Source organism: Astyanax mexicanus, chromosome 3 (genome assembly GCF_023375975.1).
Source record: "Astyanax mexicanus isolate ESR-SI-001 chromosome 3, AstMex3_surface, whole genome shotgun sequence".
Lineage (NCBI taxonomy): Eukaryota > Metazoa > Chordata > Actinopteri > Characiformes > Acestrorhamphidae > Astyanax > Astyanax mexicanus.
In genome coordinates, this window is record NC_064410.1 from 17,995,595 (window position 1) to 18,012,909 (window position 17,315).

A 17,315-nucleotide genomic window follows, 5' to 3' on the forward strand; every position below is an offset into this window, starting at 1 on the left:
CACCACTGCAATCAGCAGAACAAACAACAACAATCACCTGTTTGTCCTACTAATATGTATTTATGCATCCTCATTTTAATTCATTTTTATTCTGAGCCCTAATGCATGTTACAGACAGGCTGGCAGGGAAACACACGACCGTGCCGCTTCACAGATCACTGATCAGAACGAGTGCATCCCATCTGCCAGCGCTGAACAAAACAGAAGCTCCAGATGATGATCTTATTCACACAATACTTTCATTAAAAAAAAAGAAATCAAAAACTAATTTACAATCAAACCCCCCTCTTCTCAGCACCTCACCTGAGGACTGAAGAACAGTGCGAATTTGGTTGACCGAAGCATGGCAAAAAAAAAAAAAATGATTACGAGACAGAAACTAAACAACAACGAACAAGAAAATGATTACGACATATGACTTAATGTTTTACACTTTTTATCCATTAATAAAAAATTTAAGAATGGAAATGACTCACTGAATGGGGGGACTGGGGGTGACAATCCTTAAACAGACAATAATTCTTAAAAAAAAAACTTTCAGAATTCCTTCTTACAATTTCTTTCGAATTCAAACGATTTCTCTCCTAAAAATGTTTTTTTTGGGTGAGTAAAGCTTCCATTTCCGCACGTCCACTTCCTAGCCGCAGTTAGCAGCATTTAGCACTAGAAAACTCCGCCCAACAGCACTACACTGAGGAACCCTGAGTGTTCTGGTAACCCAGGGTGCTGTCAGATAGTGGTTAACCCATGTAGCTTGTTTTAATACAGTAAACACACAGACTACAGTCAAATATGCTCACCACTGAACAGCTAAAGAGCTAGTGCTGTCATTAGAAGCTACTGCAAATACTGTTCCAGTCTCTGTGCTGGAGAACTAAACTGAGAACTAAACTCCTGTATAACACTGCACTTCATAGTGGCTTTACTGCTCCTTACAACCTGACTGGTAAAATTCATACATAAGACACACCAGTAGGTGCACATATTTTTTTTTCAGGAAAATTAAAGGATTTTAAGTGCGCCCGGGCACCCCTCCTGGACTGGATCAGAGCCAGGGAAACACCAGGATGTGCCAGTACTGAAGATCTGCAGGATCAGGACTGAGAACAACTGGGAGCTTCAAGACTCTTCACTCATAATTACATTAATATCACTGGCTATGTGTGTGTGTGTGTGTGTGTGTGTGCATGTGTGAATACAGAAAATATATGAGCACTGACAGATATAGGCCATGTTTACAGAGCATCCCTGAATGGAATCTCCATGTTCATCATATTCATCATCATCTTTGTATCACTCTCTCTGTATCGGTCCTCTCCTCCATCTTTCTTTTTGCTTTTCTTTTACCTTGTTTTCTCTTTGTATGCAGCCCCCCCTCCCCCTGAGGCGCTGTGGGACTGTCAGAGGTAAATGGGGTGTTTATCTCACAGCTCACTTGGGACTCTACATCCCAAGTGTTTAAGCACATTTCAGTCACTTTATTTATTTTTCTTGTCTTCTTTAGAGACCATAACAACCACTTACTAAAATCATAGCAACCACCTAGCAACACCATGGCAGTTGGCTAGCAACCACTTAGCAACATCACAGCAACCACCTGGCATACCACAGCAACTACATACAAGCAAAAAGTAGGAGGACTACCTACTTTAAGGGTATATTTTGCATTTTATATACATACATATTCTGCACTGTAATATTGTGGTAGATTTTTTTGTTTTATTGTTCCCATTGTTCACAAATACATGCCCACCACATTTCTTACCCAGCTCTTTTGTTATTTCCCCAAGTGTTTTTTTGTCCGTTCCTGTGTAAAAGTAGCCCCATTGTTTCAGTGTTTCTTTGTCTGGTCTGGTGCGTTTCTACACATCTGTTCACAGATGTTTTTCAGTTTGATTTCAATTCCACTCAGGTTATGTTGGTTTTTGTGTCTTGATTTGTCACTGGTCATTTCCACTCTGGGTCAGAACGCTAGTGCTGCACTATGGATCTTTAATTTAATAATTTAGTCATATTAGAAACAAATCATGTACTATTCTCTACTACCTCAGTCCAAATGCTCCGCCTACTTCAGATGCTGCTTCTGGATCTTTTAGCTTGTCAACAAACGCATGTGTACAGGGGCACTCAAAGCAGTATTTGTAATTTCCGCAGTAGATTTAAAGTGACCATCAACTATAGTGGGAGCACAGAAACTAAACAGCAATATTTACATCATTTTCAAATGAAAAAGGGCCTTTTATCTCTGAACAAAAATATACCAAAGCTATTCCTGACACTCTGTATGACACATGGCTAACCACTAAAACAAGCTTTCACTGACTGATAGCCAGATTGGAGTTTCAGCATGTGATCATGAACCGAACTGTCTTTCTAAAACCCAGGCAGTAAACATCATCACAGTTCAACCACTTAAGATTCTCAAGGGTGACCTTTAGAGTAATATTACAGTTAAGGGAGGCTTAGAACTCCTCCACTGCCTCACATAATAATTACTAAGTGCTTCAGTCTGAGTGAGTGCACTACAAAGAGAGAGAGAGAGAGAGAGAGAGAGGGACCAACTAGCTAAAGGCTGATATTACGACAAGACCTTCTGTCATTATTCCCTTTTTTCCTCTATTCTTCCACTCATGTCAAACTGTGGGAAAAACACATGGTCTTATGCAAGAATTAAGACACCCTGGTTAGGCTGTCACAATAGCTATGGTTTTAAACAATGATTCCTGAAATTATTGAAAAAACAATATTACCGTCTATTTAGGACTATTTCATTCAACTATTTACACATTATTGGCATCACATTTAATAATAAAATCACATATTGATGCAATTACATATAACTTTTAAACAGTAATAAACTTTTAAATTATTGAGAATATTCGTACATTGGAATATAAAAATTGTAGGAGTCTTGATAAAAAAGAATAAAATAGAATCAATCAAAAAAGCACTGTAGAAAGTCCAGCAGCTGCAAACTATTCACACACACCTCTCTATGATAAAGACTGACAGGTTTTTGTTATGACGGGTATGTCCTTAGTGATTTCCTACACTACATATACTGATGATAAACGGATGAGAGGCAGATGACAGGCACACAATTAATTGCGTATGTTAATGTGTAAAATTAACAGCACTAAAAATATTTAAGTAGCCTAAATTATTAAAAGTAACACGGTGGGTATTACTGAGGTCTGCAAAGATGATTAAGGTTAAGACTCTATATTGTACAGCAAGTTGATAACTTATTCATTGTGACAGGCCTATTTTGGATGACTTACTGTCCCTTAAATAATTACAGCTCATTCAGGTAAATGAGTTTTCACACACACACACACACACACATACACACACACACACACAGGTGTGGCAGGTGAGATGGGAGTCATTTGGGATTACCTCCACCATCCTGATACCTGCATAGCTCTTAAGGGAACAGCACATCCAGAACATTCTGAAACAAGCTCACCACAGCTTCCTTGCAAATTAAACATGGCAAGATATTCCATATTTAAATTTTCTGTAGAGGTGCAGAGACTTTAGCTCCTCATCTGTTAGCACAAACTTTAAACTTATGCTTTCTTTAAGTCCAAGCTGTTCACTTATTTTCTAAAAATGTACTAAAAAGTGGTACAACACACTACCAAACACTCACAGCTGTCCTAACAAACTGGCTCAAACTGAAAAAAGAAAAAGAGAAAAATACATAGAAAGAAGAAGAGAAGAGAGACAGAAATAAAGAAAGTGAGAGAGAGAGAGAAAGAGAGAGAAAGATATTTGGAAGATAATTTCTACCTCTTGGTCCGTCGGAAGACGCTGCTCTCCATGGTTCTGATCTCCAAAAGCACACAGTTAAATATTACCACACTGATTTAGTGACTGTCAGACCTCTGGCTGTGTAAATGTGCATGCCGAGAGTGTGTGTATGTGGCTATAGAGATAGAGAGAGAGAGATGTAAACATGACGGAGGTGGAAAGGGTTATGCTGACTGTCTGACAGCCCAGACTGAAAAATAAAAGAGCGGAGAATTCTGGGAATATTCTCAAGGGTAATGTATGAGCATGTCGGCAGCGGAGGAGGAGGAACAGTGCTTTCGTAAGAAAGAGAGAGAGAGTCAGAGTGAGAGAGAGCGAGCGAGAGAGAGAGAGTGAGAGAGAGAAAGAGAGAGAGAGCGAGAGCGAGAGAGAGAGAGAGAGAGAGAGAGAGGTCTTTGTGTACAAAAACATGTGTACCATATTTTTCCTGGAAGCGGTGGCAGATGATGTGAATGGATGTACTGATGTACTGGGGCAAGAAACAAGTGAATGAAGAGAGAGATACAGAGAAAGAGAAAGACAAAGAGAGGTACAAAGAAAAACAGAGAGAGAGAGAGAGACAGAGAGAGAGATTCTGAGTTGGAGTAAAACACTCAGCAGTGAATCAGCACTCAGAAGCATGCACACTGACTACACACTGTTTACTGAGTTTCAGCACCGTGGACAGAGTCGGGTCACACACTCGGACTCGGAGGCTGTCTGAGAGCACGTCTGCCTCCCCCCCCACCAGAATCAATTCAGAACATTATTATCTACCCCTAACACCTCCTAAACCCTGCTGCTGCTGCTGCTTACAGGATTAGACACATCATAGTCCAAATAACAGCAGCACCACAACCCCACCTGCTTCCTGAGCTCACCCACTGCAGTCCAGGTTCAGCAGCTGTAGGGAGGATAATGCGGATCGGCTGTGTTACAGGGTTTTCCACAGCACTGAGAAGGTAGAAAAACCTTCCTCACTGTGACACATTACTAACAAGTTCAACCAGTGCTATACAGTGGTTCATTTCTCTATATTCTTCAGCCTCTATATTCTTACAGAAAATCACTGGCCAAATTTTTCTATGTTAGTCACACAATGTAAGCTAACATCAGTTAGAGCTAACAACGACCAAAGCAACCGCATTACATTACACTGTTAGGGTAGGGATTCACAGGGCATTTCATGATACCATATTATGGTATACTTGCTCATGATAATAATTATATCACAATACCATGATTCTGTGATACTTAAAGTATCAACAATATATTATTGACAATTCCCTGCGATACATCACAGCATCTGTGCTACTAAGAAGGAGAAAATACTTCTAAATAAACAAATACCAGGAATTATGGATCTACTGGTGTCAGTTTCACACGGTTTAACAACCAAAATGCCACATGTATGCTTAATGTAAGTGGACTCTATTAATTTCCCGAAGTAAACAAAACTTTAATTCTTTCAATTATTTTAATTTCTTTCAGTCAAACGAGCGCTGGACTTTAAGCTACAGGGATTTCTCTCCTGAAAACTGGTAATTTGGGTGAGTAAAGTGCTTCTGTTTATTTACAGTAAGCTTATTTCCACAATTTTGACTGAAATGGCTGATAAAGCAATGCTGACAGCGCAGCTACAAGAAGAGCAGCTATGGTGCCTACGACCACATCACAGCAGTGCCAGTATTACATGTTATAGCACTCCCTCTCGTCTATTATTGCTTAAATATTATTTACCGCAGGTTTGCTCTATTCATTTGATTAGTGGCACCATGTGGAGTAAAAAACGTGTGTAGGTCTAACTGAAAGAGCAAGACTTTAGAGTTTAGCGTGCCTGTTTCAATAATAATATCCACAGTTAATATCATGTATCAATAATGTATCACAAATGAAAACAACACAATGTTTTACAATTAATGCATTCTGCTTCTTTAAGTTTGAATTTGGGTCACCTTGACTGTGTGAGCCTTATGGTCAAATAATGTGTTTTTGTAAAGCGTAAAGAAGTGGATCAGTGGAACAGTGTTCTGTGGAATGTTGGAGCTCTTCTGATCCAGTTCTTCTGAAATTAGTTGGGAGGAGAGGTGATGGTCATCCAACATTACTCACTAACTCTATACAGTTACTCTAACAAAAGCAGGATAAACTCTTTTTAATAGCCTTAATTATTAAAGAGCAGGTGTCCCAACACTTATACTGTACCAACCACGATGGTGGACACTAACAAACATATTAAAACGTCATCCAACCAGAAGGCTTATCTACTTTTTAGCGTTACCATTCCTAATAGGCCAATCACATTAATCACATTTTTAATAGCCTTAATTATTAAAGAGCAGGTGTCCCAACACTTATACTGTACCAACCACGATGGTGGACACTAACAAACATATTAAAACGTCATCCAACCAGAAGGCTTATCTACTTTTTAGCGTTACCATTCCTAATAGGCCAATCACATTAATTACGTTATCTGACCTACTGACCTCAATATTTTCAATTCTGTTTTTAAGTTAGGAGAGCCTATTAACATGAATGAGTTTCCTTGAATTGTTCAAATTCTGGGCCATGTACAATCAAAAATGTCAGTGGGCCCCGATCCATGCCAGTACACAAGGAACGTGAACGAAAAAGGGCCCCTCTCCCTACCCGGGCCCTGGGTAGTCATGCCCAATTTTCCCCCCACTACCACACCCATGCATATACCTATAAATAGCAAAATCATAGAAACTAATTCAGAAACTGAAGTGGTCTCTTCATTTATATATCAGTGTGTTTTTGCCCTCCTACAAATGTATTTTCTTTTTCCTTTTTTGTCATACTGATATTTTATCATTTGTTAAACAAACTTTAATATCAGACAGTGATAACCTTGCCCCCTAAACTTAATAACGTGCTTCTACCACCCTTAATGGCAACAACTGCAATCAATCTTTACAGATAACTTGAAAACTGGCAATTTGTATTTTACATCTCTGTAGAGGAATTTTGGTCTATTCTTTACAGAAATGTTTTAATTTAGCCAAATGGTTTTTCGAGCGTAAATGTTCTGTTTAAGACCAGGCCACAACATCTTAATCAGACTATGACTAGGCCACTCTAAACCCTTTTGTTTGTGTGCTTTGGATCAAGATGTCTTTGGCAAATGTGAGACAGAGTGTTCTTTTTGGTTAGCAGTGTTTTTTTATTTTGCCTTGGAACTCTCCCACGGAGACCATTTTTGACCATAGAGGCAATTGAGACCTGCAGTTCTTTATGTTTTAATGTTGTTCTGGGTTTTTTTGGACCTCCTGGATGAGTTGTTCCTGCCCTTTGGAATAATTTCGGCCGGCCACCCCGGTAAGGTTTACCATGTTTTTTCCATTTGTGATTAACAGCTCTCATAGATGTCCGCTGCAGTCCCGAAGCCTTAGAAATTACTTTGTAACCTTTTCCAGACTGATAGATAATCAATGGTTTGTTTTATCATCTGTTCTTGAATTTCTTCAGATCTGGAAATAATGTGTTGCTTTTTGAGATATTTTAGCTGCTTCATGCTGTCAGACAGGTTCTATTTAAGTGATTTCATGATTCTACAGGAATTCTGGCAGCAATTAGGACTGGTTGTGGTTAGTAAAATTTAACTCATCCTTTTTTTTTAAAAGTCTGATTAATCACATTTAATTCATGGGGACAAACACTTTTTCACAAAGGGCTAGATTGGTTTGGATAGTTATTTCCCTCTATAAATGAAATAATCATTTCATGTTTTTTATATTTATTTGTTTGATATTAAAAGTTTGTTTAATAAAAAAAGAAAAATGTAAGTATGACAAAATGCAAAAATGAAAGAAATCTGTGAGGAGGCAAATACCTTTTCACGCCACTGTATATATTGATGTGTAAAAGTGGGGGTGCTGAGGGTCTTTATTTAGTTTTCCTAAATAAAAGTATGATTTGAGTTAATTCACTCCCTGTGTCTGTGTATCTCTGTGCTTCTTGACTGCCGGGACACATTGGCCAAGCCCATATCTGACCCTATATATGAAGAGTTTGGTTCCAAAACGCTATAAATCCATTTTTATCAATTTGAGTAAAAAAGGGTTTTCTTTAGCAAGAAAGTGGTAGGCTGAAAACCACCGTTTTCTGTTTCAAACTATCAAATACCATACTAAGGTTAAAATAACACAAAAAAAATCAAATCAAGATTTTAATGTTTAAAGATTTATTTTTTTTTAAATATTCGTTTTTTCGCAAAACGCAATAAATCCATGCCATGTTTTTTTTTTTTCAAAATGTCTTATATATCCTTTGGCATCAATAGAACATTTTTTTTTGACTGAAAATTTGCAAAATACAATAATAAATAACAGTAAATTGTACATCTGAATATAATAGTTTGACCATTGGGCCTAAAAACACAAATTTCAAAACATTTATTTTCAAAAAAGTGCAAAATTTCATTAACGAACAAGAGATTAAGACTATAAAATCCCCAAAATCACGTTACATTCATGTGCTGTAGTGTAGTGTAGTGTGGTGTAGTATAGTGTGTATTGTGTGTGTGTTTGTGTGTGTGTGTGAACTGCAGATGACAGCCGGCATTTCCCCCCCTCCTGAATGCCTCATTTTCTTTACCTTTTTACGTACATGAGACTTTTTTGATGGCTTTCTCTTTTTTCCAATAACTGCTACACGAACAGGCTCCTCTATACCATCAAAACCGTTCATTTTCGCGGACTTTGAGAGTGAAAAACGAAAGTGAAGGTAGGCTACATGAAATACCGGCCGGCTCAACAGGGCGCGTGCTGTGATGTTTACATTCTATAGCTTGTAGAATGCTGCACTGTGATTGGATGAGGGGAGATGTGGCGTTCTGCGGGAAATCAAGACTGGCGTTTGTTGCGTTTTGGAAAGAAAGAGAGAAAGCAGGGCAGTATTACACGGCGGGTGTGGCGTTTTGATAAAAATTGAATATTGGCTTTTCAAGAGTGGTCACATAACATTCTGATTCTGGCTCTAACTCATTTTTTAAAAAATTGGCGTTTAACGCGTTTTGAAATCAAACTCTTCATATATACATATTAGGGGTGTCGCGATTTCGATATTTCATTGAAATCGATTGAAATTATGTCATGGTCTCGAGCCTCGAAGTCAAAAAGAGGATCGACGATCCCTCCCTCTAGGCTACGCAAGCACGCTACGCAAATGGCGCGCGCTACGCAAATGGCACAGCACACTACGCAAATGGCGCAGCACACTACGCAAATGGCGCAGCACACTGTAGTTGACGTCGCGAGATTTGTGACTGCTCCAGAGAAGGAACATATTCTCATCTCCCTAAAGAAAAACTTGAAAATATAAAAATAACTGTTGTTTTGTCTAGCCTCAAATATGTTAATAGTTTTGGTACCTTAAGGAGCATCTTTCTCTCAGATTAAGTTAATAATATATCTTTGTTAAAGTATAAAACTTGTCATTATTTTTCATGTTTAACTGTTATAGTAGGATAGAGTTCAGTTTGTTAAGGCTCTAATTTTTCTATTATTTTGTACATGACTGTTCCTGTATTTTTTTATTATTTATTTTGTTATGTTGATGTTTTAATAGTGCACACTGCTGCTACCAAAAAAGCCACTAGATGGCATTACATATATATCTTAATAAAATTATGAAAATTTGACCATTAGTGCCTAATGTGGTGTATTACAGATCACTTATATCACTTTACATCACTTATATCAAGCTCATCTTTTGAAATAAGATTTCAATATATAATTGACAAATAAAACCAATGACTGACCATAGACTAATCTAAAACTGGCATAGGCCTTTCTGCTGTAAAAAAAGAAAAAAGAAAATCGAGAATCGAATTGAATCGTGACCCTAAAATCGGAAATAAAATCGAATCAAGGATTTAGAGAATCGTGATACCCCTAATACATATATACTGTGACAGGACTAACTGTTAATAAACAGTGTTGTTTTTGGTGCGGTCATATTCTAAACAGTGACAGGGCAGAGAACTCACCTGCTGTTTTTACGAGGCAAGGGAAGATCCTTCTGGGCGCAAGCAGCAGACAGACACAGGAGGCGAGGAGAAAAAAGAGAAAAGGAAGATCAGGTAGGCAGTTCAAACAGAGTTCACACACATTCTCCACACTGAAATCATTAGAAGTAAAGTACTGGAGTTTAATAACATGTTCACAAAATCTTAATTCTTTATGTATAACCTGCACAGACTTGTTTAGCTGAGATAAAAAAAAACAATAAACAAATAAAACCTTTACAATGATGATTTGATGATTGAGCTGGTTATTTTGAATTTTACAAAAGCTGTAGTGTATCTTTTTACAAATTCAGAAGCAAAATAATTAGGTCTGACAGTGGGTGCAGGTGAATTATGGGAGTTGGGGTGAGGGCTGATAGTGGGTGCAAGTGAATTATGGGAGTTGGAGTGAGGTCTGATAGTGGAAGCAGGTGAATTATGGGAGTTGGAGTGAGGTCTGATAGTGGAAGCAGGTGAATTATGGGAGTTGGAGTGAAGGTCTGATATTGGGTGCAGGTGAATTATGGGAGATGGAGTGAGGGTCTGATAGTGGGTGCAGATGAATTATGGGAGTTGGAGTGAGGGTCTGATATTGGGTGCAGCTGAATTATGGGAGATGGAGTGAGGGCTGATAGTGGGTGCAGGTGAATTATGGGAGATTGAGTGAGATCTGCTAGTGGGTGCAGGTGAATTAATGGAGATGGAGTGAGGACTGATAGTGGGTGCAGGTGAATTAATGGAGATGGAGTGAGGGCTGATAGTGGGTGCAGGTGAATTAATGGAGATGGAGTGAGATCTGTTAGTGGGTGCAGGTGAATTATGGGAGTTGGAGTGAGGGCTGATAGTGGGTGCAGGTGAATTATGGGAGTTGGAGTGAGGGCTGATAGTGGGTACAGGTGAATTATGGGAGTTGGAGTGAGGTCTGATAGTGGGTACAGGTGAATTATGGGAGTGGGAGTGAGGGCTGATAGTGGGTGCAGGTGAATTATGGGAGTGGGAGTGAGGTCTGATAGTGGGTGCAGATGGATGGGATGTTCCATTTCTTAAGTTGTGTGGGTATTTCGCATTGCTCCATCCACAGTGGACAGTGCAATGTGTGGTAATGATGGTGTCCGGCAGCTTCTGTCTAGAAGCTTTTGTATGTGAAGCTTCTGTATGTGATAAGAGACTAACAACTTCAGCAGAAATCTAGAAATCACAACCACATAAATGCAGGAGAACCTGCCCACATATCCCACAGGTTAGTGCATGCACCATTCTTAAGCTTCCATAGAATATGACACAAGTCATGGGACACAAAACTACTTCCTGTGCCCTGATTATTAACATGTAATGATTTCAACTTTTGCTGATGGAAAAGGTTGGAAATTACTAATGAGGGGCATATCAGTAATACTACAAAAAACTTTAAAAAAAAAATGGTATCAATACAACAATACATCCTGAGTGGAGACAGAAAAAAAAAAAACCTAACAATGTTTTATTGGAGCTGTAACTGTGTGTGAGAGTCGGTGCAAGCGAGTGAAAGAGAATAAGGGCATGGAGAGTAAGAGAACTCGTGCCAGTGCTTTGTAGTCTTCTCTTTGCCTCTGTCTCTAAAGATTACGGCCACTCCTCATTCCCTGGAGCTCCAAACTAGACTCATCATTCTAGAAGAACACTAAACAAGCTCCCTTAGGACAGACTGAGAGAGAGAGAGAGAGAGAGAGAGAGAGAGAGAGAGAGAGAAAAAAAAGAGAGTGGGGTAAAGAGACAGAGCGAGTGGAAAAAATGACGCACTGAAATGACTTGATTCAGATGTGATCAACATTTCCACATGATCCAAACACATTACATCACCATTTGAAACATTAAACCATCCAGTCGACTGAAACTTACTAAAATCGAGGAAAAATCTGAATATATATATATATATATATATATATATATATATGTATAAAGATAATTTTCCAACACCCTGTTAATTCTTGTCTCTATGTCTTGCAGTGTTTATCTCTGTGTCTTTGTGTTGGACTGCGGATCGGAATACTAAGACCCCATTATTCCTCCATTCTCTTCCCTGATAAACAAATCTGCAGCGCCAAGTACCATCAGTGCCGCACTGTCGGGGCTCTCTTCTGTTCTGCCTCGCTCACACTGGGTTAAAGAAACAGTGACCTTTTTTGTAAAACATGCCGCAGTAAAAAAAGCATAGCTTATAGAATACAGAAAGCATAAGTTTCGGAGCAATGTTTGGATTGTACTGATCTAATCCAGAGGATCAGGTCTGAGCTGGGTTTACTACTGTGTGATTATTTTTTCCACTACAGGTGGAAAGTGTAATTACAGCAGATAATACAAAACCCTCTTTGAGCTTTCCTTATGGACAGCTGTATACATGCATTTGCTGGCAAGCTGAGAGGCAGTAGAGTTATACTACAGAACTTTACAGTAATATGTTGCAGTACTTTATTAATCTAATGCAGCATCCGCATGATTCTGAAGCTGATATTTTAAGGTATTGAAAATCTATGGTATTAATCAGATCTTCAGCACAAATTCGGACAGAATTTTATGGATCAGCAAAAAAATAAAGAGGTTAACATTAAATTAACATTAGTAACATTTCCTTTAAGTTAGTTAGTATTTTGTTTTACTGCAGGTAGTGACTTTTATTTTGACAGTCTGTTTATTAGAATTTGTGACTTATTTTGAATCAGTCTATTCATTTGTATTAGTCTTAATATGATGCATGTGATGTACATCCGCCTTATGATGTCACCCTAAGTACAGCACTGACAATAGAGATAGAATAAAAAGTAATAATGTTAAATAAGTAAAAAAAATTGGTAAGCATTGTTAATTCAAATCAGATTATTGCATTATTGTTCAAATACACATAAACACACAAAACTGACCTCAACAACCTCTCACCCATGATCCAGTACATTTAAAGGCAACTCTGTCACAATGTCATTAGCACTGATTGCCAGGCACAGTTATAAAGCTTCTGGGGACTGCTTCTATTTGCATCTGTTTCAGGATGATCCTCTGTGGTCAGTGCCGTTCCTGCAGGTCAGTAAGTGTGTATTAACAAGTATTGGAAACCATTAATCAATAGGCTTCAGATAAACACTAAAGAATTAGCACCTGTGGCTAGGGCTGAACGATTTTGGAAAATAATCTAATTGCAATTTTTTATCTATAAATTGCGATTGCGATTTAAAATGCGATTTTTTTTGTCTTCTCAAGTATTTTTCAACAACAGAAGCAATAAATCAATCTGTTTAATAATAAACAATGTCAGATTTACTTAAAGCACAGATAACAATAAAGCAAAAAAATCTATGCTTTTCCTTTTCACCATTTGTTTTTTTTATAGAAAAATAAATAGATAAATAGCTTTTCCTTTTCACCATTTTTTTTAAATTAGGAAAAACAATAGATATACAAAATTTAACTTACTGCTCACCAGCTAGTAACATCATGAAAAATTAAAGTGCAAAAACACATAAAGAGAATCTGCTTTAACCAACTCGTTATTTTCTGTATTTGAAGATGCAGCACTGGTCGTTGGCATTTTAGCCTTGCAAATACCACACCAGGCTTTGTGGTGTTTTTTTAAATGCTGAAAAAGGTTTGTAGTGTTACCTCGCGTCGTAGCAACAGTAGCAAGGCACGTTTAGCACAGTACCTGACGTTGAGCAGCATCTTCTTTTTTAAAGCCAAAGTAATTCTACACAACTGATGTGTTCCTTCGAGCCTGAAGCCATTGTGCAACAAGGGCGTGTTCACACCTGTAGTTCGTTTCTAATGAGTTCGTTTACTTGGAGCGTTTTCTCGCTCTGTTCGGTCTGGTTTCCCATAGGCATAAATGTAAACGCACCAAAATGCGCATCAATAAACCACGCGAGCAGCCTGTGTCCTCTGATTGGTCAGAGCTGTCTGACACGGGAGTACATTAAATATAAATATATGAAAAACGTAAATACAGCGAGAAGATTTTGTGTTCCAGCGCAAATATCTGTGCTTTAACACTGAATGCTGAAACGCTGCACTTTCAAACAGAGTGTTTCTGCATGCAGCGCAGATTTATACATAATAAACAGAGTCACGCGGCTGTGAGCTATGAATGCAGCGCAGATTTATACATAATAAAGAGTTACGCGGCTGTGAGCAGTGAATGCAGCGCGTGCATGGACACAGTGTTTGTTCACAGCTGTGGTAATTAGCGTTATCTGGCTAATATATCAGTTTAAACTGTACTTGCTTTATCAGCAGTTTAGCTCAAATAAATGGCTTATATTTAATAGCTGGATCCAAACGAGACCGGATCACGTTCTCACCACAAGCGAACAGCTCCAGAGTTCGTTTGGTACCGGACCGAGACCACCTCCTCTAGCTGGTCTCGGTCCGGTTCTTTTGATCCGCACCCGAGTGCGATTACTGTTTTTACACCTGCTCAATCGAACCGCACTAAAGTTACAAACGGACCAGAGTTCGTTTTAACCGGACCAAACAGTGCTGGTGTGAAAACGCCCTAAAGTGTGCTGTGTTGACTTCACTTCTCCACCTCCCTGCCTTCTGCTCGGGTATGCTCCGCTCGTCCTCGGCTTGGCTCGCTCCCAAGTCACGTGACCAGTCAAATCGAAGCCAGTGCGGTTAGAGAATCGCGTTTTAAAATATCGCGAGATTATCGCAAATGCAATTAATCGTTCAGCCCTACCTGTGGCAGATTTTACGGGTGGCTGAAGAGGGTCAACTGGAGGCTCACCACTAGAACCGCACCAGTAGGCATTTTTGTAGTATATAATGCTATAAAAATTAGGGCTGCAACGATTATTTGATATTAGATCGACAGTGCTGGACACAGAAACATAATTGGTGAATGGAAATGGGCTCACTCATCCAATAAGTCATCACTCTCCTGTGGAAAACAATAACAATCTCTTCTTTTAAGTTTCTTCTGTGATTCATTTAGTGCGTTATTTCTCAATTTGAAGTCACAAACCCGCGTTTTGAAATATAATCCAGCATTTGTCAGTCTGAGAGTTTCTCTGCGTAATATGAACGCATGGGCTTGTTTTGAGTCATTGATTCACTCAACGAGTCAACTTAACCCAAAGCATCTTAACACCAAACAGGTATATATATATATATATATAAAATAGTTATTTTCACAGGTAAACCAGTTTTAAACCATTACATTGTTATCTATAGTTTAATTTTTAGTAGGGGGGAAATTCAATTGTAATCAAAAAGAATATTTTTTAGGCCATAATCGCCCAGCACAAATACATATATATATATGTAACTACTTATATGTAAAACCATAGCGTCCACCACAGATACCATAGCAATACCTTAGCAAACATCATTCATCATTTATATATATATATATATATATATATATATATATATATATATATATATATATATATATATATATATATATATATATATATACAGTGAGTCCAAGAAGTATTTGATCCCTTGCTGATTTTCTTTGTTTGCCCACTAATAAAGACACTATCCTTCTGCACTTTTAATGGTAGATATATTCTAACATGGAGAGACAGAATATCAAGACAAAAATCCAGAATATAATTTTAAAGAATATATTTTAATTAATTTGTATTTCAATGAGGAAAATAAGTATTTGATCCCTCTTGCCAAACACACTCAATACTTAGTGGCAAAGCCTTTGTTTGCAAGCACAGCGGTGAGACGTTTGTTGTAGTTAACCACAAGTTTAGCACACACACCAGGGGGAATTTTGGCCCACTCTTCTTTGCAGATCCTCTCTAAATCATGAAGGTTGGTGGGCTGTCGCTTGGCAACTCTGACCTTCAGCTTCCTCCATAGATTTTCTATCGGATTGAGGTCTGGCGACTGGCTGGGCCACTCCATGACCTTAATGTGATTTTTCTTGAGCCAATCCTTTGTTGCCTTTGCTGTATGTTTAGGGTCGTTATCATGTTGGAAGACCCAACCACGGCCCATTTTCAGATCCCTGGCAGAGGGGAGGAGGTTGTCCCTCAGGATTGTGCGGTACATGGCTCCATCCATCTTCCCAGTGATGCGGTGAAGTAGCCCTGTACCCTTGGCAGAGAAACACCCCCAAAACATTATGCTTCCACCTCCATGCTTGACGGTGGGCACAGTGTTCTTGGGGTCATAGGCAGCATTTTTCTTCCTCCACACATGGCGGGTGGAGTTGAGGCCAAAAAGTTCAATTTTGGTCTCATCTGACCACAAAACCTTCTCCCAATAACTTGGTTCATCTTTCAAATGATCATTGGCATACTTGAGGCGCGCCTCCACATGTGCTCTCTTCAGCAGGGGTACCTTTCGGGCACTGCAGGATGTGAATCCATTGTTGCGCAAAGTGTTGCCAATTGTTTCCTTGCAAACTGTGGTTCCAGCTGCCTTCAGGTCATTTGCTAACTCCTGCCGAGTGGTTGCAGGACGATTTCTGACCGTTCTCAGCATCATTGCCACCCCATGAGGCGAAATCTTCTTTGGAGCAGCGGGCCGAGGTCTGTTGATTGTCATGTTATACTCTTTAAACTTTCTGATAATTGCACCAATAGTTGTTACTTTCACATCCAACACCTTACTAATCTTTTTGTAGCCCATTCCAGCTTTGTGAAGGTCAACAATTCTGACTCTGAGGTCCTGTGACAGCTCTTTGGTTTTACCCATGTTGGAGACTTGAAATCTGTGTGATCTGTCTGATTCTGTGGACAGGTGTTTTTCACACAAGTGATTAGTGAGAACAGGTGGCTTCAGGTCAGGTAACAAGTTGATTGGGAGTGTCTAACTGGTCTGTAAAAGCCAGAACTGCTAATGAATACTAAGGGATCAAATACTTATTTCACTCCATGAAATACAAATCAATTAATATATATTCCTTAGATTTATTTTCTGGATTTTCTTTTTAATATTCTGTCTCTCCATGTAAGAATACATCTACCATTAAAAGTATAGAATGATCATGTCTTTATTAGTGGGCCAACGAAGAAAATCAGCAAGGGATCAAATACTTCTTGGACTCACTGTATATATATATATATATATATATATATATATATATATATATATATATATATATATATATAAATGAATAATAAACTAAATTCTCTCTCTATATATATATATATATATATATATATATATGTTTATATAGAGAGACAGAGAGAGAGAGAGAGAGAGATTTGTATATATATGTATAATTTAGTTTATTATTCAGTGTACAATGGGTACAGTGGGTAATTGTACAATACTGCAATGTTTGAGACTCAAAACAGTCAGGGTGTCTTTTCTTCTGAATGGAAAACTGAGGCTTTTGAAAACTTAGACCCTCCACTTCCAACGATTCTGAGTGTTATAAGAGCACACTGAGCATCAGCTGTAAAGTATGTTGCATGTGGCTGAAACATATCTTTTATAATAAACACAGCATGTCACTCAAGGAATGCTCTGAACATGCTGGGTAGTTAAATGTTCC

The 17,315-nt window shown here is 38.5% G+C and overlaps 1 protein-coding gene across 6 annotated transcripts in view; it reads right to left on the reverse strand.

The window, feature by feature from the left end:
• The window catches only part of mast1b (microtubule associated serine/threonine kinase 1b), a 66,434-nt gene that overhangs the window by 34,899 nt on the left and 14,220 nt on the right, over positions 1 to 17,315 (reverse strand). For 3 of the 6 annotated variants that reach the window (XM_049476139.1, XM_049476142.1, XM_049476138.1), the window contains exon 2: positions 9,809 to 9,840. In XM_049476139.1, coding sequence (XP_049332096.1) covers positions 9,809 to 9,840 — 32 coding nt within the window. Of the gene's footprint in view, positions 1 to 3,795; positions 4,018 to 9,808; positions 9,841 to 17,315 lie in introns of those variants that run through there. The other 3 variants (XM_049476140.1, XM_049476141.1, XM_022682895.2) reach the window with 3 other exon arrangements.